The sequence below is a fragment of the Thalassophryne amazonica genome, chromosome 12 (genome assembly GCF_902500255.1).
Source record: "Thalassophryne amazonica chromosome 12, fThaAma1.1, whole genome shotgun sequence".
Lineage (NCBI taxonomy): Eukaryota > Metazoa > Chordata > Actinopteri > Batrachoidiformes > Batrachoididae > Thalassophryne > Thalassophryne amazonica.
The window spans coordinates 92,108,373-92,131,358 of NC_047114.1; the positions used below are offsets into that span (position 1 = coordinate 92,108,373).

General features: G+C 42.6%; 1 protein-coding gene across 1 annotated transcript; it reads right to left on the reverse strand.

Moving 5' to 3' along the window:
- Positions 1-6,845: 6,845 nt before the first annotated feature.
- LOC117521915 (tubulin beta-2A chain-like) lies at positions 6,846-14,864 on the reverse strand. The gene is made up of 4 exons (XM_034183281.1): positions 14,739-14,864; positions 14,356-14,464; positions 10,594-10,704; positions 6,846-7,945 (listed from the first exon to the last, which is right to left on the reverse strand). The coding sequence occupies exons 1-4, from the start codon at positions 14,793-14,795 to the stop codon at positions 6,861-6,863; spliced, it is 1,362 nt and encodes a 453-aa protein (XP_034039172.1). The 5' UTR covers positions 14,796-14,864; the 3' UTR covers positions 6,846-6,860.
- Positions 14,865-22,986: the final 8,122 nt, after the last annotated feature.

Consider the following 22,986-nt stretch of genomic DNA (forward strand, 5'->3'; position numbering starts at 1 on the left):
AAAAAAAATAAAATGCAGAAAACAACTATTGCATAAATGTGTTGGATCTGACAATAGCTTATTATGCAGCAACATGCAGCACAGTGTAGCAAGTCTCAACAGTGCATGTAAAGAATGCAACAGTTCTCAGTCATCTCAATGCTGCATTTTATAGCCAGGAGAAGCACTGCAGGGTTTTGTCAAGAGTGCAGAACAGAATTATGTACATCATTAACAAGTCCATAAAATGGATTGCATTAACATCATGCCCTATGGTAACGCTGTACGTATTCTCAGTATGTTGGAACAACAGCACATATTCATGATGGAACGATGATATGTTATTTACATTTAATTGGACACATTATTAGTTATTTATAGGCACACACACAAGTTTTGACCATGTTGAAAGCTTGGTCTCCACAGTAAAGGTCAAACAAGGTCGACTGGATTCTATGACATTTGTTATATGTTACTCCATAAATTGATAACTAAGCATAGATTGGGCAAACTATTCCTTTTAAAAGCCCCATTTACCAATAATTTGAATCTCTTTTTACCAAAATTAGAGCAACTTTAATGTCTGACCCTTGTACAAACTGTCATAATTTTACCCCCATAACTCCATAGCATTTGGTCATAGATAGTCCAAATTATACCTTTTTGGAATCATTATGATCAGACAAATAATGTGGTTTACTTTTCAATGTGATTGGAGCATTTTTTTTTTTTTGGGACCTCTGTGTAATTCTTCATTGATCCCCTACCTGGCTACAGCTACCACCGTGGGATGGCCGTCTTACATGTTTTGTGTAGTTTAGTCCCCTTAAGTGGTACTGAAAAACTGCTTGGCCTATGGACTGTTTAGGTTATGTATACCATTAACATCAGGTCAAATTTGTGTTCTATGGAGATCTGTCTTTAATTTGGTGTGTAATTTGTCTAGGTATAGCATCAATAACCTTTAAAATAGAAGCAATAGAGATGGTGAACAATTCTGACATGAAATTGGTGCAAAAACACAATTCTGATGCTGGTGTTAGAAATCACTTACCTTTAAATTTCAGACTGTGGACATATCAAGAGTCTGAAAATACCCCCAGATTTTGCTTTATTCTGGCTCCCAGAGTAGAAAGGGTAAGGTTGGCATGATGTTTATAATTTGAATTTGTGGCTTTTGTTTTTAATTTGTTCAACTAGTTTTAACTTTGTTTAAAACCACAGCATGCATGATTTAGTGCCATCTGGTGGTGAGGATGCAGATTGCATTATGTCATGTTTTTGTTTCTTTGGTGACAAGGCCTCATGTTTCAGTGCTTTCTTTTGTGATATGTATGATTCCCCATTTCACATAAAAAATGAGGGTTCTTGAACCTGTTAGCTTGCACTAGTAGCCACTAGACTGGTGCAACATGGCGGCCACCATGAGGGGGTCCACTCCCATAAGGCTTCATTTTAAATTTATGAACAAACACTGAATCATTGTTGCTGTTACACCAATGATCAGATGGCTCTGAATGCTATATTCAATTTTTGCTAATAAACACCCCTAAATCCTACACATTGTTGCTTAAATTGTACAGCACATTGTAATTTTTGTTTTGAAAATGCTAAATTTATTATTATTTTATTATTAATTGGATGTTGATAAGATCCTGGACCTAGACTCAGAGTCTAATCTTCAAATACACCTTGAAGTGCATCTTCTTTTAAAAAAAAAAAAAATATTCAGTGAGAATATTCAAAGTTTTGAACTCTAATGAACCCAAATGGGTTCTCGTTATCTCTCTCTCTCACGCGCTCTTTCTTTTACACTTTAACACAGCAAACACTGTGGTTTGAAATAGATTTGGACAAAGTCACGAAACCACGAATTCAAACACACCCAGTAAATTTTTCCCAGATTCAAAACTGTGAACATTTGTGCGCCTAGTAGCACATACTGCATTTCTTTCACCGAAACGCCTGAGGTCAAACAGTCAGATACTGAGTGGAATGTCTGTGTGTAAAGGTCACCTTTCTTTTTAAAGCTGACTAGAACAGATCCCTTTGAGCTTCGTGTAGAACATCAGGTTCCTGTTGCATTATTCTTATTTGCAGTGCAGGTTATGCCTTTGTCAAACAGTAATAATGTATTTTACTCTTTGGAACATAGTGTTTATTGTATTTATCAAGTACTACAACTTCTACGAGAATGTTTTTTGTGACAAACAGGTATAGAAATCCATAAACCCGCTCCACCACTTTCTCACGTGTCAGGAAACACCTGTGGAGACATTAGATAAAAAAAAAAAAACTATTCATGAAAACATAAAAACACTCATGAATGTGATGCAACCACATGTTGTTTCGAGTGTTGACGTCATAATGATGCAAATTCTTGCAGGCTGATGAATATTACAGTTACAGTCTGCAAACCAAAAAAAAATTAATTCTCAAATATGAATTTGTCTCTTTGTCTTCAGTGTCTTATCTTCATGATTTTGCACCATATTTATTTATTTTACTTAGTTATGTTGTAGTCACACACACAGAAAGGGAGAGAGAGATAAAGCAGTTTATTTCTGATGAGTGTTTGTATTTTGCACTTTTCCCCTTGATCACAAAGGAAAATGAAAGGCATCAGCCCTCTGATGAATACCCTGCATGTCCTACACACCACAATATAATAACGACTCAACATGCTCATCAGGAGAGCTAGCTCTGTCCTGGAGGTTGAGCTGGAGTCTGTACTGGAGGTGTCAGAGAGGAGGATGCCGAGGAAACTGCTCAGCATCCTGGACATCTCTGACCCCCTGCAGCCTCACTGATGTCGTGTCAGAGCACCTTCAGTTGTAGACCACCGAGATGCACCACAGAACGCCACAGGAGGTCTTTCCTAAATGTGGCAATCCGACTGTATAACTCCTCCCTCTTCTGCAGGATGAACACATAACCAACAGAGTTAGTTATTCAGTTGTTCAGAGTTATGTGCAATATTGTCAAACATTTTGTGCAATAATTTTGTTGTACTTATTGTAAAAAAAAAAAAAGAAAAAAAGATTGATTTCTATTAAATGCTAACACTTTGGTAAAATAGGTGTCGTGCATCTGGCACGACATGCAGGTTTTTTTCCTCTTTTTTTTTTCTCTCTTCACATATGCTAAAGGAGCTTTCCCCAGCAGTGCCTTTGTTTATCCACTTTGCCTACTTGCAGAACAGAGAGGCACTTCACTTATGACAATAAATCGCCAATATGCCTGAAATAAAAATCACTAGATGGAACATTAGGGGGCTAGGGGGTTTGCTGGGATTAATATATGCTTTAGATCATCCATCTAGGCTTCTTTGTTGTTGAGATACACAAAAAAGGTCTTTCACAGACCATGTTTTCCTTGACCTTTGACCAAACTGCTCTAAAATTTAATCAACTCTAGATATCTATCCAAGTAATATTCATACCAAGTTTGAAGGAAATCTATCCAACTGTTTTTGAGTTATCTTGTCCAGACAGACACGCACACCAGATATAATATCTTGTTTTGCTGCTTCACCGGTGCACAGAAGACTTAAGCATTGCTCTTTATCTTTGGGTTAAATGTTTTTGGCACATCAAAGCATATTTCCACCTCAGTGTTTGCAGACTAAATCCCTGATGGGACAAAGGTCACCTGGGCGTGGTCAAACATGCAACATATTTCAAACTCATTGGCTTGAAAGTACATCAATTATTTTCTCTCCCATTCGAAGAAACACGTGTCAGTGATTTCTTCTCAGCATGTTTGGTCCTGTCATTATGATGGCATGCAGACGGACTGGGAACGACAGGTTTTTTAATTCTCATTTCTTTCTTTGACAGTCAAATACAGATTAATTTGTTTTCTCTGGGTTCCTGCACATTCTCTTGGATGCATGTCAGTGTGATGCGTGTCTGCAGAACAGCTGCATTATGCAGTGGTTGTCACCCCATCACACCCAAAACCAGTTTTCTGCACAGTTAATTGTTTATTGTTTACTCTGCCTCTGTGTTCGTGGAGCTGCAGTTTGAGAATTTAAAGGAGCCTTTGCATGGACTCCTAGTGAAAATGTGCAAATACATATGGCTGAAATGGTGACAAGTTTGCAAACAAAGTGCTGTAGAAAATCCCCCAAAGTTCCCTCAGGTGCGACCGTAAGCGACACCCTGCGACTCAAGCAAGGGAATTGCGATGCCCAGCCAGTCTTGTATAAAGTACCTCAAAGTGATACTTGAGTGAAAGTACAAGGACCTTAGCATAAAATTACTTTGATAAAAGCTAAAGTCTCCTTGAAAAATACGTATTACTTGAGTCAAAGTCTTAAAGTATCTGACATTTACTGTACTTGAGTATCAAAAGTAAATTTCTCATATAAAATGTACTTTAAGTAAAAGTCCAAAACGAGTGGAGAGTGAAAAAAAAACGAAAGCCAGCGTGGTGTCTGGAGAAACCAGGAGGGGGCCTCAGCCCCTACAAAAGTCTGGATCCGCCTGTGGCAGAGCAGTTGGCGTTGGTGACCGAATGAGTAAGCAATAGTTGGATAGAAATAGCTGTAAATAAAGTTGCCATACTTTTTCTGAAGATGCAGTGGTTTTCCTGGAAGACCCACACACACTTTTACACACTAGCCAGGCTCTTGTGAAGCAGAATTATTTATAGCTACAGAGTTGTGCCAAATTTAAGGAAAAGTAAAAAAAAAAAAAAAAAAAAAAAAGGAAGAGGACTGTATCTTTTCCCAGCATACATCTGCACTCCGGCTTACTTTCACCTCTGCAAACATACAGTGGTGGGCACAGTTCAGCTAATCTGATAACCGATAATTATCGAAGCTAATATTTTTGCAGGTGGATTAGCTTTTCAGATAAGTTTTAAAACCATCATCGGAGCAATTATCCATCCATTTTTTTCTTCCGTTTTATCCGGAGTCAGGTCACGGGGGCAGCAGCTCAAGCAAAGCTGCCCAGACCTCCCAATCCACACACACCTCCCCCAACTCCTCCGGGGGAACCCCAAGGCGTTCCTAAGCCAGCCAAGAGATGTAATCCTTCCAGCGTGTCCTGGGTCTTCCCCGGGGCCTCCTCCCAATGGGACGTGGCCGGAACACCTCTCCAGCAAGGCGTCCAGGGAGCATCCGGAAAAGATGCCCGAGCCACCTCAACTGACTCCTTTCGACGTGGAGGAGCAGCGGCTCGACTCCGAGCTCCTCCCGAGTGACCCGGAGCAATTATCTTCCGATAAATTTAGTTCTGATAACTTTTAGTCCGCTAACATTTTCTGCTGGTAAAGTGAGCAAAGTTTAATGGTAAAAACGTTTGTAAACCCTAAAATCAAACATTTTACTCAGTCTGTTGTGTGTTTGTGGCAGACTGGCTGCCTGTCGCTTGCTGATGACATCATCATTAAGCACAAAACGTGATTGTACGGTCAATGCAAGGAGCACTGTGGGTAGTGTATTTCAGGTTCACTTTAGATGTTATGTCCAAAGTGTTAACGTCTTTTTTTTTTTTTTTTTTAAAGGACACTTTATGTTGATTATTTCTTCAGATGAATCCCAATGAAACTAACAGGTAAGAATTTATATTTACTACGTGTCTTTTACTCTGCTAATCAATGCATTAATGAATGTATTTCGGTTATTTAAGCTGCAGGGTTCAAAGCGTGTGAAAAAAGCAGCAGCCTTTAGCTCGTAAATGATGGTGTATCTAATACCGAGATAAACTGTGACTTCTAATACTGTGTTTTACTGCTTTTGAAATGATGACAGTGTTTGGGGTTTCATTTTTTTATTCATTAATTTTTCATGAGTTCTTTTTGTGTTTGTGATCCTTGAATTTACCCAGCAGCCGCTGCTGCGCTTAAAGTGAAACTGGTTTATCAGAAGCCCACAGTGTAACCAGATGTGGCCACTTCGGAATCAATGCTAATAGTTATCGGTTATCTGTAATAAAGATACATTTTTTCAGCAGTTTATCGATTTAGCATCATAAGAAATCACTTTTCAGTTATCGGATTAGTGGTTATCAAAGATAACTTTTTGGTTAGCTGCAAACAGGCATCACCCAATCAATTTTGTCAACTTTTATATTGTAGTAACGAGTAACAAAGACGTTTAAGGGAAATGTATCGGAGTAAAAGTATACATTTTAATGAGGAAATGTAGTGAAGTAAAAGTCGCCAGAAATGTAATAACGAAGTAAAGTACAGATACGTCAAAATTCTACTTAAGTACAGTAACAAAGTATTTCTACTTCGTTACACTACAACACTGCACTCAGTAAACATCATGCAAAATCAAACGAATTCCCTCGTAAACACGTCTCCAGACCTGAGATATGACTTGTGCATAGGCCCAACAGGTTCACCAAAATTGTATTTTTATAAACCTTTGAGCAAATTGATTACAAATGTTTGTATTTGCCAGTTCTGCCCCTTTTTGCAGCTCTACCCTAAAATGTAAAAGCTTCTATTCCAGTCTAGACAAACTCCGGCTGGTGCAACTCCATCTTACGTCTGATTCAACTTGTAGAACGACATATTCAGCACCTTGATTTTTTTTGTTTGTTTTCTAAATAAGCAGGACACATTCTTTACAGAGATGGATCTTTTATTCCAGACTTGAGACAGTGAATGAATTGAATTCCAAAGTAAAATTTACAAAAAGTTTCTCAAAGCATGACTACATTACTTACATATTTTTAGACTGGAGCGCAACTCACGATCTTGGTGGGAATAATCCAAATGCACTACTATTTGACTAATCATTGTGATTTTCACATTGCAGCAGAACAGTTTCAGCTCTATCAGATATTTAATGATCACTCTACCCTTTGCAACAAAAAACTCTTTAAGTGATTCCTCCACAATGCTGTTTGAGTGCCGTGCAATCAGTGTCGAACGTCGTGGCGGACTTCGTCTTCGTCCTCTATTTCATCTTCTTCATACTCTCCCATCTCATCTGCCGTGGCGTCCTGATACTGCTGGTACTCCGACACCAGGTCATTCATGTTGCTCTCGGCTTCGGTGAACTCCATCTCGTCCATTCCCTCTCCGGTGTACCAGTGGAGGAAGGCTTTGCGGCGGAACATGGCGGTGAACTGCTCCGAGATCCTCCTGAACAGCTCCTGGATGGCCGTGCTGTTGCCAATGAATGTGGCCGACATCTTCAGGCCACGGGGAGGAATGTCACAAACGGCGGTTTTGACATTGTTTGGAATCCACTCGACAAAGTAGCTGCTGTTCTTGTTCTGGACGCTCAGCATCTGCTCATCCACTTCCTTCATCGACATGCGGCCACGGAAGATGGCCGCCACGGTAAGGTACCGCCCATGGCGTGGGTCACAGGCCGCCATCATATTCTTGGCATCGAACATTTGCTGCGTGAGCTCTGGCACGGAGAGAGCACGATACTGCTGACTGCCCCTGCTCGTCAGGGGCGCGAAGCCTGGCATGAAGAAGTGCAAGCGGGGGAAGGGCACCATGTTGACGGCCAGTTTACGGAGATCGGCGTTGAGTTGGCCAGGGAAGCGGAGACACGTGGTCACCCCGCTCATGGTGGCTGACACCAGGTGGTTGAGGTCACCGTAGGTGGGCGTGGTAAGCTTCAGAGTGCGGAAGCAGATATCGTAGAGGGCCTCGTTGTCAATGCTAAAGGTCTCATCTGTGTTTTCGACCAGCTGGTGCACAGACAGGGTGGCGTTGTACGGCTCCACTACCGTGTCAGACACCTTTGGCGAAGGCATGACGCTGAAGGTATTCATGATACGGTCGGGGTACTCCTCGCGGATCTTGCTGATGAGCAGTGTGCCCATTCCAGAGCCTGTGCCTCCTCCCAGTGAGTGGGTGAGCTGGAAACCCTGGAGACAGTCGCAGTTCTCGGATTCCTTCCTCACCACATCCAGTACGGAGTCCACCAGCTCTGCTCCCTCAGTGTAGTGACCTTTAGCCCAGTTATTCCCTGCTCCACTTTGACCTACAGAACACATGTAAAATTTAGAGGGGGAAAAAAAAAATCAGAGAACAGGAGCACAGTCTAATCCGACATAGTACGCAGAGAGTTTATAAATTGTAATTCTATTTTACAATCTACTGGAGTTCTTGGCAAAACCTTCAGATATGATGGTGATCAACCTGTTGCTTATCGTAGTAGAAACCATAATTCTCTAAGGCCCAAATCTGGGTGTCTGTTTTATGTAAGTCTGTCTGGCAAAAAAAAAAAAAAAACAACTCACAAACCACACAGTTTTTGTCATTTTCTTTTGGGCAACATGTAAAATTACCTGAAGATATGCAGAAAGATTTTCCTAAGGAAACTTTCAGTATGTTTAAGCACATTATAACTCTCATTGCTCACAATGGAGGCACTCAGCTCACGCTAACATTACCCCATGAGCACAGTATTATGCGATGCCCGTTAACATCGCGTTATGTGATGCTAGCAGCTTCTCATGCTAGTGTTAGCCCCTTAGCATTACATTATGTGAGGCCCATTAGCAACACGTTATGTGATGCTAATGACATTTCAAAACAAGTGAGTGATAAATCCATAGTGATTCACTGGGTCCTCAGCCAACACACATATGTATTTTTTTAAAGCACACTAAAAATCCTGTTGCTGACAATGAAGGCAGTCAGCTGATGCTAATATCCTACTGCAAAGTTAGCGCCAAGTTTTTGCACCGTCTGTAATGCTTAGGGTACGATCTTACTGGGCTGTAACTCTAGAGGAGTAGTTGGAGATGCAAATTTGCAAGCAAACACGTGAATGAGCAACAAATTCTCACTGAATTGGTATTAATGACACGTAAGCTCAGCCCAAATATTGCACAGACCCGTGGCAAAAATCTCTGCATGCAAACTTCTGTCTTATGGATGAAATGACATGTATGCAAAGAAAGTGCTCATGGCATTATCCTGTTATTATCCTACTATTATGTGAAAAGACGCTGTACAATTCAATTTCAGTTAAAAGAAAAAAGGAGAGTTCTCCGCGCTTCTGTGAAGCAAAAAAAATCTGGTTCAATGAGGTAGGACTGGCTTGTAGAAAAGGAAAGCAGCTGCTGCAACACAGAAGTAGGTGCTGAAAAATTTATTAAGGTGCTGAAAACAAGGAAAAAGACTAACATTTCGATGTGCAAAGAATGTGCTCATGGCATTACCCTGTTATTATCCTACTGTTATGTGAAAAGATGCTGTAGAATTCAATTTCAATTTAATTAGTTTATATAGTGCCAAATCACAATAAAGCTGCTTCAAGGCACTTCACACAAGGAGGTCTAAGCTTACTAACCCGGACAGCAGGGGTGGGCAATGACGGCCCAAACAGTGCAGGCCCTCCCTGCACCCAATCACCTCAGCAGGTGGGTTTGCCGATGAGCTTCTCCGCTGAACATAAACACCTGATCATCAATGAAATCACCTACTAAGGTGACTGGTAGAAAGGGAAACCTGCAGTGTCTTGGCCCTTCACGGCACATGATTGCCAACCCCTGCCCCAGAGCAAGCACACAGGCGATTGCGGTAAGGAAAAACTCCCTCTGATAATATTGAGGAAGAAAACTCAAGCAGACCAGACTCAGAGGGGTGACCCACTTCTTAGACCATTCTATCAGTTACAAGGTTTTTGCAAAGTTTTACAAAACAGAACATAACATAACCAAAGATGCAGCATTTGATGAGAAGTCCACGCAGGCATTCATTCCATAGGCAGCATTCCTGAAAATTCCCCAAAGTTCCCTGAGGCGTGAACACATGTGACACCCTGTGACTCAAGCAAGGGAATTGTGACACCCAATAAATGATTCAAAATCAAGCAAATTCCCTCGCAAGCTGTCACAGGTGACTGAGATAGGACCCTTAGTTGTCACATTATAGAATAACGCGTCATAGAATCCAATGGACGTCGACCCTGTTTGACCTTTACTTTGGAGACCGAACATCCAACACAGGCAAAACTATTCAGTTTATTAATCTTATTAGCTCAACCAATAATTTGCATCACATTCCACCAAAATTGGAATAACTGTAACTTTTGACCCCTGCACAAACTGAAACTAATGTTTGTCACTGTATTTCAGTTTTTACCCCATAACTCCACAACAGTCCATCATAGATAGATTGCATGGCATATGTCTCAATATGATTGAAGTATTTTTAAATGTTGACCCCTGTATAATCCTTCATGGACCCCTATCTGGCTACGGCTGCAACCTTGGGAAGGAAAGCATATTTGTATTTAAATTCTGGAGTGTATCAAACTTTTTCTCAGGGTCGTATGTCGTCACGAAGTTCTTTTCTTAGTGTGTAATGAGGTAAAGCTGAGTCAGTGCTCCTCTGCAGCCTCGGTGCTGTTCAGCACTGCAGCAGCTTCTCCTCGTAGACGACGTTCTGCTGATTCACCACTGTGTGCACCACAACTGCACATGGATGATGCGTCACACTTACAGGTGCACGGACCTCACGGGACATGAGAGCAGATGCCGACATACACACACACACACACACACACACACACACACACACACACACACACACACACACACACACACACACACACACACACACTGTGCATACAGTCAGCTCAGGATGAGTGATGGATTTTATCGTGGAACGGGCACTCACCAAAGACAAAGTTGTCGGGCCGAAATAACTGTCCAAATGGGCCGGAGCGAACCGAGTCCATAGTTCCTGGTTCCAGGTCCACCAAAATGGCACGGGGGACAAATTTGCTGCCTTTGAATGGAAAACAGGAGAAGGGTGAGATCATGGGTGGAGGAAGATAAACAGCCTCAGTGTACATGATGCAAGCACAGAAAAATCTCTATGATTTTCAAAAGTTCTGCATTTTAAGTTGTTCATTCAGAGGTGTGATATCATTTAAAGGAGCCTCGTTCATCCTGCTGGGTGTTTTATTGACATCACTCTGCCTATACTGCTTATTCTGGAAGAAAAGCATTTTCAAAGTGCTAAGTTCTGAAATCTGCCCACATGTGCCTCATTTTCTGTCACTTTGATGATGGCCTGGTGCCCTCTGTGACTTAAGGGGGTCATGTGCAAAAATGTGTTGTATAGTTCAGATTTCACATTAAAATACCCCAAAGTATGTGCAAATAGAACTGCTCCTACTGCAACCAAAATTGTGGCTTAAAACAATTTGCTCATGCTAGTGTTAGGCCCTTAGCATTACATTATGTGATGCCTGTTAGCAGCATGCTAGGAAATTCAAATGAGGATTCCTGTGTGCCACGTCCAGAGAGTCGGTCTACGCTCTGCGTGACACAGAGTCAGCCTACACTCAGCGTGACACGCCCAGAGAGTCGGTCTACTCTCTGCGTGACACACCCAGAGAGTCGGTCTACGCTCTGCGTGACACACACAGAGAGTCGGTCTATGCTCTGCGTGACACGCCCAGAGAGTCGGTCTACTCTCTGTGTGACACGCCCAGAGAGTCGGTCTACTCTCTGCGTGACACACCCAGAGAGTCGGTCTACGCTCTGCGTGACACACACAGAGAGTCGGTCTATGCTCTGCGTGACACGCCCAGAGAGTCGGTCTACTCTCTGCGTGACACGCCCAGAGAGTCGGTCTACTCTCTGCGTGACACACCCAGAGAGTCGGTCTATGCTCTGCGTGACACAGAGTCAGCCTACACTCAGCGTGACACGCCTGGAGAGTCGGTCTACGCTCTGTGTGACACGCCCAGAGAGTCGGTCTATGCTCTGCATGACACAGAGTCAGCCTACACTCAGCGTGACACGCCTGGAGAGTCGGTCTGCGCTCTGCGTGACACGCCTGGAGAATCTGTCTACACTCTGCGTGACACACCCAGAGAGTCAGTCTACACTCTGTGTGACACACCCAGAGAGTCGGTCTACACTCTGCGTGGCATAGAGTCAGTCTACGCTCTGCGTGACACACCCAGAGAGTCAGTCTACACTCTGCGCGACACACCCAGAGAGTCAGTCGACACTCTGTGTGACACGCCCAGAGAGTCGGTCTATGCTCTGCGTGACACAGAGTCAGCCTATACTCAGCGTGACACGCCTGGAGAGTCGGTCTTTGCTCTGCGTGACACGCCTGGAGAATCTGTCTACACTCTGCGTGACACACCAAGAGAGTCAGTCTACACTCTGCGTGGCATAGAGTCGGTCTTTGCTCTGCATGACACACCCAGAGAGTCAGTCTACACTCTGTGTGACACGCCCAGAGAGTCGGTCTACACTCTGCGTGGCATAGAGTCGGTCTATGCTCTGCGTGACACACCCAGAGAGTCAGTCTACACTCTGCGTGACACACCCAGAGAGTCAGTCTACACTCTGCGCGACACACCCAGAGAGTCAGTCTACACTCTGTGTGACACGCCCAGAGAGTCGGTCTACACTCTGCGTGGCATAGAGTCGGTCTATGCTCTGCGTGACACACCCAGAGAGTCAGTCTACACTCTGCGTGACACACCCAGAGAGTCAGTCTATGCTCTGCGTGACACACCCAGAAAGTCAGTCTACACTCTGCGCGACACACCCAGAGAGTCGGTCTACACTCTGGGTGACACGCCCAGAGACTCGTCTACACTCTGCGTGACACACCCAGAGAGTCGGTCTACACTCTGCGTGACACACCCAGAGAGTCAGTCTACACTCTGTGTGACACGCCCAGAGAGTCGGTCTACACTCTACGTGACACACCCAGAGAGTCAGTCTACACTCTGTGTGACACGCCCAGAGAGTCGGTCTACACTCTGTGTGACACGCCCAGAGAGTCGGTCTACACACTGCGTGACACACCCAGAGAGTCGGTCTACACTCTGCGTGACACACCAAGAGAGTCGGTCTACACTCTGCGTGACACACCCAGAGAGTCGGTCTACACTCTGTGTGACATGCCCAGAGAGTCGGTCTACACTCTGCGTGACACGCCCAGAGAGTCGGTCTACACTCTGCGTGACACGCCCAGAGAGTCGGTCTACACTCTGTGTGACTCGCATTCTACTTCTACTTCTTTTCGTACAACAGCAATTAATCCTGCAGGATTTGCATTTTGCGCAGCAGCGTTCTTACTGCACTGTGCCGGTCCACCCAGCTGTAAACGGGTACCAGATTTGGTTGTGAAAGCAGTTTATGATGAAGTAGCTCATGTGTATCGTGCTACACAATCTGGAGAACAGTACTGACACTAATGCGCCTCAGGGCTGATACAGGACTTCTTCTAACACTTCATGTGTGTCAGTGAATTCTTAAACGAATCAGGACAGTCTTCATGGAACTCGCTTCCAGTTGGTCCTTTCCAGCGCTTGCAGGGCCTGACTGCAGGCGCCTTGCTCCCGCTATGGCTTTAACGTCATGTGACGTAGTGATATTCTGCAGCACTGGAGAAAGACTAAACGTCTAATCATCATGTGTTGAGTCCAGCGTGCGTGCTTCACCTTAAGTGCAACACACCTAATAGCCTTCAGGTTGCACAGATCAAATGAGCTTCAACTAAATACCTAAGATGCTGTATCGATCTACAGTACAGGGCAGGTGGGGGGGCGACGGAGGCTAGACTTGTAAAATTGCATTCCAAGATCGATCTTGAAGGTTGACCCCCATCACGTGAGACACTATGTGTGGACGCGATCTTGAAGCTCTATATGGTGCACTTTTTCCAGCTCATGATGTGTGTAATTACAATTGAGTGCAGAGACACGATCACTTCATGATCATCGTCACCCAAATTTTGTGCAACATGAGCTGGAAAAAACAGAACTTTAAGAGCTGACTATTGACCTTTAAGATGCTGACTGTTTTAGTCTCCTAGACAAATTATCTGCTGTGCTGCTAAATGAAGGCTACAGCGCCCGCCCCCCCTTCACCCACCCTCCTGCAACATTTAGCGCCTCATGCAGCAGTGACCCAGTCGGTGACGCTGATGGAAATAAAGGATCAATAATAATGGGTTGTGCTACGAAACAGGAGAGGAGCAGACAGAGAGGAGGTGAATATGTTAAATAGGCCGTCTCAGGCAGTCGGCACTATTTTTGCCTGAATCAGACGTGTGTGCTGCCCCTTGGCGAAGTGGGTGTGAGGAATGACAAAAGATGCATGTGAAATGACCTTCAGCATGCCACACCACTAAAATCAGACAGTGAGAGGAAACCACAGAGGTCAGCAGATACCTTTGCCCCCTACAAGAGAGAGAGAGAGAGACAGAGGGGAGGGGGAGATGGATTTAGCAGGACTCTTGTCCTAATTTCTTTCTGAACTGATGCTTAGACCTACTTCACACATTGCAGCTAAATGATTGAGATGTGACTTTCAGCCTGCATCATGCTGGAAAATGTGCAACGAAAGCAAAGCCGCGTGATGCAAAAATGCAGATAAGCGCGGTGCACAGGTCGGCGTTTACCCGATGCCTCGTTGTAGTAGACACTTATCCTCTCCAGCTGCAGGTCGCTGTCACCTTCATAGCTGCCGGTGGGGTCGATGCCGTGCTCGTCACTGATCACCTCCCAGAACTAAAGCAGGAAGACGATCAGCTGCAGATCAGCCATCAGGTTTCATTTTAATGAGCATCTGCTGGGTGTTAAAATGACACGCCGGGAGCAGCGGGAGCAAACGAACCGCACCCCCACATGATTATACCATTAACAAACCCCATCATTTATTTAAGAGATGTCTTAAATTCCTTTTTACTCAATCGTGCATGCCTGAGACACTTTGGAAAACAGTTCATTTCAAAGTATTCATCCTTCCAGAAAAACATCATCAGCACCACCACAGTTTTTTTACCTTTGCCCCGATCTGATTCCCACATTGTCCAGCCTGGATGTGAACGATTTCCCTCATGGTGCGCTGCGGGTGCGTCCGGTCTTCAGTCTCTTGCGTTTCTCAGAATCAGCACTTGCATCATTTCTAGGGCGAGTGTCAAACCGATGCGAGAGATAAACGCGGTTGCTTGGTCAGATGACGCATCCCAGCATCCCTCTCAGCCAATGGCAGAGCCCCGGTTTGATGCAGTGGACCGGAGGATGCTGCATGCATCACCCCCTCCTCCTGCTGCTGCTCCTCCTCCTCCTCCCCCCTCACCCTGTTGCCTGACATCACCCTGTCCCAGGAGAAAGCTTGGTCTTTTTGTCTGGAGAAAGGTTAAAAAAAAAAAGTCTTGAAATACTGCAGGCTGCAGGTCTGCGTGCGTTTGTCTGCATGGAATCGGTCAGAACTGAGCCGTGTGCAGAAGGATCAACAGACTGCATCTGCAAAAGAATCTCCACTTATTTCAACATATACACACACAGTAATACATAAAACAAATACATTTTAAAAAACAGCAATTACGTGGGAGTAACTAAGATGAGGAGTATTACTTTGATTGTGAGGGAACATCAGCTTTGACATTTTGGACATGAGGCTCATTTCTCTTTGCATGATCCAGCAGAGTGTTGAGGACTCCAGTAAATGGAGAAGGCCGAGGGGACGCCCACATTTCACCTCGCTGTTGCTGATAGATGGTTATTTTAGAGATGTGGGAATGGTCCAATTGCCTGCCTGGGTGGTTATCATTCAGAACCTAAGGCGGTTCTGTGGTGTCGTGGATGCAGCGAAGCACAGCACCAGCGCATGCTCCCAGACTTGTAGATAATAAAGATCAGGGGCGGCTCCAGAATATTTACAAATGGGGTGGGCAAGGAGACACAGATGTGTGAACCTTGAACCTAACTGAACGTGAAACTATGTGACTTCAAAGATGAGATAAAAACAAGAGCAATCAGAGATTTTAGACATCCACCAAGCCGCATCCGAATCACCTTCAGAATTCAGTGGAGTCTTCCAGGCTCAAATATCTATGTGTAGTGGAAATAATAATAATGACTTGGATTTACAGAGTGCTTTTCAAGACACCCAAAGCACTTTACAAGTTGCATTACTCATTCATTTGCACATACACACACACATTGGTGGTGGTAAGCTACTAGCGTAGCCACAGCTGCCCTGGGGCAAACTGATGGAAGCATGGCTGCCATTCTGTACCTACGGCCCCTCCAACCACCACATCATTCATACACAGGCAAGGTGAGTTAAGTGTCTTGCCCAAGGACACAACAGCAGTATGCAGATTTTTGAGTGGTTGGGAGATGGATTCGAACTGCCGAATCAGATCTCTCCAGAGATGTTCAGCAGATTCAGGTCTGGGCTCTGGCTAGACCACTCAAGGACATTCACAGAGTTGTCCTGAAGACACTCCTTTGATATCTAGGCTGTGTGCTTATTAGGGTCATTCCCCTGCTGAAAGATGAACCATCGCCCCAGTCTGAGGCCAAGAGTGCTCCGGAGCAGGTTTTCATCCAGGATGTCTCTGTACATTGCTGCATTCATCTTTCCCTCAATCCTGACTAGTCTCCCAGTTCCTGCCACTGAAAAACATCCCCACAGCATGATGCTGCCACCACCATGCTTCACTGTAGGGATGGTGCCTGGTTTCCTCCAAACATGACGCCTGGCATTCACGCCAAAGAGTTCAATCTTCGTCTCATCAGACCAGAGAGTTTTGTGTCTCACGGTCTGAGAGTCCTTCAGGTGCCTTTTGTCAAACTCCAGGTGGGCTGCCATGTGGCTTTTACTAAGGAGTGGCTTCCATCTGGCCACTCTACCATACAGGCCTGATTACCCCAGGTGGACTTAAATTAAGCTGTAGAAACATCTCAACGATGATCACTGGGAACAGGATGAACCTGATCTTAATTTTTAGCTTCATGGGAAAGGCTGTGAATACTTATGTACATGTGATTTTTTTTTTCATTTTTTAATAAATTTGCAAAAATCCCCCCAAACAATTTTTTACATTGTAATTACAACCCCAATTCCAATGAAACTGGGACGTTGTGTAAAATGTAAATAAAAACAGAATACAATGATTTGCAAATCCTCTTCAACTTATATTCAATTGAATACACCACAAACACAAAATATTTAATATTTAAACTGATAAACTTTGTTTTTGTTCAAATATTTGCTCATTTGAAATGGATGCCTGCAACACGTTTCAAAAAAGCTGGGACAGTGGTATGTTTACCACTGTGTTACATCACCTTTCCTTCTAACAACACTCAATAAGCGTTTGGGAACTGAGGACACTAATTGTTGAAGCTTTGTAGGCGGAATTCTTTCCCATTCTTGCTTGATGTACGACTTCAGTTGTTCAACAGTCCGGGGTCTCCGTTGTCGTATTTTGCGCTTCATAATGCGCCACACATTTTCAATGGGTGACAGGTCTGGACTGCCGGCAGGCCAGTCTAGTACCCGCACTCTTTTACTACGAAGTCACGCTGTTGTAACACGTGCAGAATTTGGCTTGGCATTGTCTTGCTGAAATAAGCAGGGATGTGCCTGAAAAAGACGTTGCTTGGATGGCAGCATGTGTTGCTCCAAAACCTGGATGTACCTTTCAGCATTGATGGTGCCATCACAGATATGTAAGTTGCTCATGCCATGGGCACTAACACACCCCCATACCATCACAGATGCTGGCTTTTTAACTTAGCACTGGTAACAATCTGGATGGACTTTTTCCTCTTTTGTCCAGAGGACACGACATCCATGATTTTCAAAATGTGGACTCATCAGACCACAGCACACTTTTCCACTTTGCGTCTGTCCATTTCAACTGAGCTCGGGCCCAGAGAAGGCGGCGGCGTTTCTGGATGTTGTTGATGTATGGCTTTCACTTTGCACGATAGAGTTTTAACTTACACTTGTAGATGTAGCGACGAACTGTGTTAACTGACAATGGTTTTCTGAAGTGTTCCAGATCCATTACACAATGTCAGTTTATAATGCAGTGCCGCCTGAGGGACTGAAGGTCCCGGGCATTCAATGTTGGTCTTCAGCCTTGCCGCTTACATGTACAAGTAGAAAGTTCTCCAGATTGTCTGAATTTTCTGATTATATTATGGACTGTAGATGATGGAATCCCTAAATTCCTTGCAATTGCACGTTGAGAAACATTGTTCTTACACTGTTGGACTATTTTTTAATGCAGTTGTTCACAAAGTGGTGATCCTCACCCCATCTTTGTGAATGGCTGGGACTTTTGGGGATGCTCCTTTTATACCCAATCATGAGTGTCCTCAGTTCCCAAACACTTACTGAGTGTTGTTAGAAGGAAAGGTGATGTAACACAGTGGTAAACATACCACTGTCCCAACTTTTTTGAAATGTGTTGCAGGCATCTATTTCAAAATGAGCAAATATTTGCACAAACACAATAAAGTTTTTCAGTTTGAACATTAAATATCTTGTCTTTGTGGTGTATTCAATTGAATATAGGTTGAAGAGGATTTGCAAATCATTGTATTCTGTTTTTATTTACATTTTACACAACGTCCCAACTTCATTGGAATTGGGGTTGTATGTAAACTGTTGTAGAAATGTGAGGAAAAAAAAATTCATCCGTTTGGAATAAAGCTGAAACAAAAAAAGTGGACAAAACGAAGCGCTGTGAATATTTTCTGGATGCACAGTATGAACATTAACATGAACACCTGCATATTCTGATTCATTTTCAGTCCACATAACATGATAAATGACTCACTGACACCCATGGTTGATCAATAAATAGTGGTTTATTTGAAACAACAGGTATGGCTTATGTACAAGTGCAGTGCATATTAAAACAAAAACATAATTAAACCACATAATTAAAATTATATATAAAAATGGTACAATCCATGGTTTTTACATTCATTCAAATCTCCTGTCAAGAGATTCCAAGTTTCACTTTTGAGAGAAGGAAAACCTGAACTTTGTACACTGGGGACTTTTTGATTTTGTCTTAAAATTATTCAGCAAATCATTTTGCCTTTATCTGTGTTCCTTCATTGAGTCAAAGGTGTTTCCACACGCTTATTATTTACAAAGGAATAACAAAGTGCTTGACCACCACGTGGACTGTTCGTCACTGCATTTTACTTTCCCACGAGTTGTTGTGCAAGTCTATGCCTTCGCTGTTCACTTTGGGTTCCTTTATAAATCATTAAACCCAATGTAAATATGACTGAATGCCACCAACTGCCCATCGGTGCAGAAGGGAGTTTAAGATCAACTGGAAGCAAAAGATAGACAAAAAGATGCTGGTTGTATTGTGCCGTTGTTCTCGGAGAGCGCCAATGATGCATAATTAAATTCCGCAGTACGCATACTGGCAATCTCAGAGAAATGATGACTACAAGGTTTGTCGTACCAACAGCTGCAGTCTTGTACCCTAAATTTACTTTGAAATCCAGCGTCAACACCATGTTGCACAAAGTTAATAATCTGTTCATCTCACACAAAAATCAAGTGTAGCTATAGTTTCCTGTATTGCATCAAAAACTCCACTCAGTGTCCCTTATTTAAAAATGTTTTAACTTTAAATCATCCGGGTTTGATGACATCTGACACCAGATGATTGCAGTATATTGTGCTTTGAGGGTAAAGCAGCATGCCATGTGCTAGACATCAAATATTCATCGGAAAAATGGAAAGAAAAAGGTCCATGTTCTTTCAGAAACAATGTGAATTTGCATTCAGATATTTCCCACCACTCATCTGGAGCTGTACAGGACAAGACACCTTCCAGAAATAAGGATCCTGATCAGATGCTCAGAGCTTTGGTTCCCAAAGTCAGTTCTTAAGTACTAGTACCCTGCAAACTACCCTGTCACCCCTAAAGATTGACAATGGAAGTTACTGGATTTGAACAAATTCTGTACCTCAAAACAACAGGCTGGTCTAAACTGCATTTGTAGAAAGTCACTCATTCTTGACCATTTCGGAATCAAGATATCTACATTGGGTTTTGACCGATTCATAAAACTGATCAAAATATCTCCATGTGGATCCACAAATGGAACCATCCACCAACCTTCCACCATTTCCTACATCATTGGTTCCCAACCCTGGTCTTCAGGAACCCCCTAACCTGCACATTTTATCAACTCTCCCTGCTCTGCCCAAAGCTGGTTCGCTCATCGAGGTGTGTTTTGGCTCTTGATTGGCCGAGAACACCTGAATGAATTAATCAGCTCTTGGAAGAGCACAGAGATATGAAAACTGTGTAGGTTACAGGGGTCACTGAGGACAATGATTGGGATCCACTATCCTACACAGTCTTCCAACTCCTTTTAGGGCATCAAATGTTACCAGGCTAGATGGGACACATACACCTATCAACATGTTCTGGATCTTCGCTACAGGCCCCTCCCAGTCAAAGATACAATCCTCCTAAATTGGCCATCCTAATGCCCAAACCACCTCAGCCGACTCCTTTAACATATTGGAGTGGCAGTTCTTTCTTTATCTTATCACTCAGGTTGCACTTCGTCACTATTTTCACTGTTTGCAACCACAATATCCTCCCTGCAGTGACTGCGTCAAATTCATGGACATTCCCTAGTATGACCCCCCCTGGATACGATGCCCGTCCAATGGTGGTTACTTCACCAGCCAAGGCTGGTACCCATTTATCTTTATTTATTTATCTAGGTGGACTGAGACGATACAGATGAAATGTTTTGTCCAGACAGACAGACAGTGTAACCCAGGATCAAACCCAGGTCTACATATTGGTGCCCCAACTACTCATCCCACTGAGCTATACAAGAGGTTTAGAGCATAAATCAACTGATAAACTGACAGCTTTGCCTTCCCATTCAACTCCTTCACCACCACGTCCGCCAGTCCATTACCTGCTCTGTTTTCTGCAAACAAATTACCACTAAATTAAACCGGGTCTTACTCTTGGAACAAGACACATTGCCACAAAGTTTGCTAAAACTCATGAGTAATACTGCTATTAATCAAACAAACTGAGAAAGTTCAACTTCCTTGGTGGAGTTATTGCATCGGCAGGTTGCGCCGTTTGATTTAAGCACCCAATATGCTAAACGTGGAGTCTTTACCAAGGCCGTGACTTGGATGACAACACTCGTAATTGTGACCACTTCAATACTCCCTGGACAAGTGACTTGTAATGAGACAGACTAACAGACAGTTGAAACACATTGACACATCATTCAGATGGCTCTAAGATTTTACAGTACAGTTTTATATATTATTATGAAGATTGTTGTAAACAGCGGTCAACCTGTAATCAATACATCTTATGGTATTACAAACTCCAATGCATGAAGTATGTAACTATAGTTACACAAGTCAAGTATAACGCTGTCCACAGATGGACGGTGGGCTTTGGAAGAGAAGTGCCTTTCAATGTAAGTAATGTAAGAAATTTAAGCCTTTTTTTGGTTGTCATTTTAAGAAATGAACTATTCCAGTTGTTGTGGTTAATGTAGTCGTGTATCAGTTTCTGCATGTTTTGAAAGGCACACTGAACATTAGCAAATCACATTGCATTTGACATGCAAATACAAATTTTGTCATCAATTGTTTTAGTTTAAAATAAATAGCACGTGTTCAGACATGTTAATGATGAATTTCATGGTTTGTCCCCTTCTATCGCGATGGCTACTTTCACATTACAGGCTTTAATACTTCATTTGGAGCTTTTGTCAAAATCTGATTTTTTATTTATTTATTTTTTTGTCATGACAATAGAAACACAATCTGCATGCAGTTAGGAATGATGATAATAAAGTAAGAGTTCCCTTTTAAATTTGGGTACCCCTGCTTTATCAACAGCATTATAAAAAAGTTTTAGGCAGGGTTAGATGCCTAAAATCTTTGCACAGTGCATTTTTTTTTTAAATAAAAGCAACACACACACACACACACACACACACATGCATATATATATATATATATATATATATATATATATACATACATACATACATATCAGGGTTCTAGCTAGGACCATTTTAGTGCCTATTATGTGATCGCGGCTCATAGCTGGATCCGCGGCCCCCCGAAGCTATAGGGTTTTATACCACTAAAACACTCTTGGCAAGCCTTATTTTAACTAATTTTTGGTGGTTTTAGACGCATTGAAGGCAAGAATAATAAACAAAAAATTATATTTATGTTGTAATATTTATAAGATCAAAGTTCTTTTTTGACATGTTTCTGTCAAAGTCTAAGTTAATAAATTAAATAACATAGAAAATGTTAAAAACACATTCATATTTAATGGACATAGCATTTACTCTCTTCTTCAAAAATGACACACAATTTTTAATCCAGTGATTTCTGTCATCCTGGCAAGTTTTTTTTTTCAACAATTTGAGTGGGACTGCATTACTTTTTCTTTTTAAACAATATAACAGCTAATTGTCAAACCTGCTCTTTTAAATGAAAAACTTCATAGTCAGTTTTTCACTTTCCTCTTTCAGCTGTGCATCTCTGTCTGTCTGTCTCTTTCTTTCTCTCTCTCGTCTGCTGTTTTCTAACTCGGAGCTTTTTGGAAACACGAAGCCTTTCAACTATAAATTAAATGACATTTGTGAATGTATCTTCAGATATGGATACAGAAAGACCTTTGGAGGACTTTCATGGTGGGGATTTTTTTTTTCGTCAGTTCAGAGCAGAGCAGAGATGCTGTTTTCAGCTGCTCCCATTCACAGCTGTGTGGCCACAGAACACGCCGACTCTCTGATCTCTGCTGTTTGCGATTTGATCCGAAAAAAATGAGAAATATATTTCTTATATCTTTAATTATTGGTTTAAAATGGCAAAAGTATGACTCTATAAGCTTGAAATATGATTGAACTGGTACATTTTCAGAAACAATTCAGTTCATTTTGCAGAAATTTTGTGCTGGGCAGCACAGCCAATTTCAACCCAACAGCTGGGTGGAAATTTGCAGTACCGGGCAGGGCCGTGGCTAGAACCTTGATATTTGTGTGTGTGTATATATATATATATATATATATATATATATATATAAAGTAAATCAATGCCCATGTTGCACTGTATGTATTTTTTAATACTATATTACGTAAAATGTCTGCACAATACTGTATTTCATGGCGTCAAATAAAAAAACAAAAAAACATTTGGATTTTCATCAAAATTAAACAAAAATATAAAACAGAAAATAGTGGGC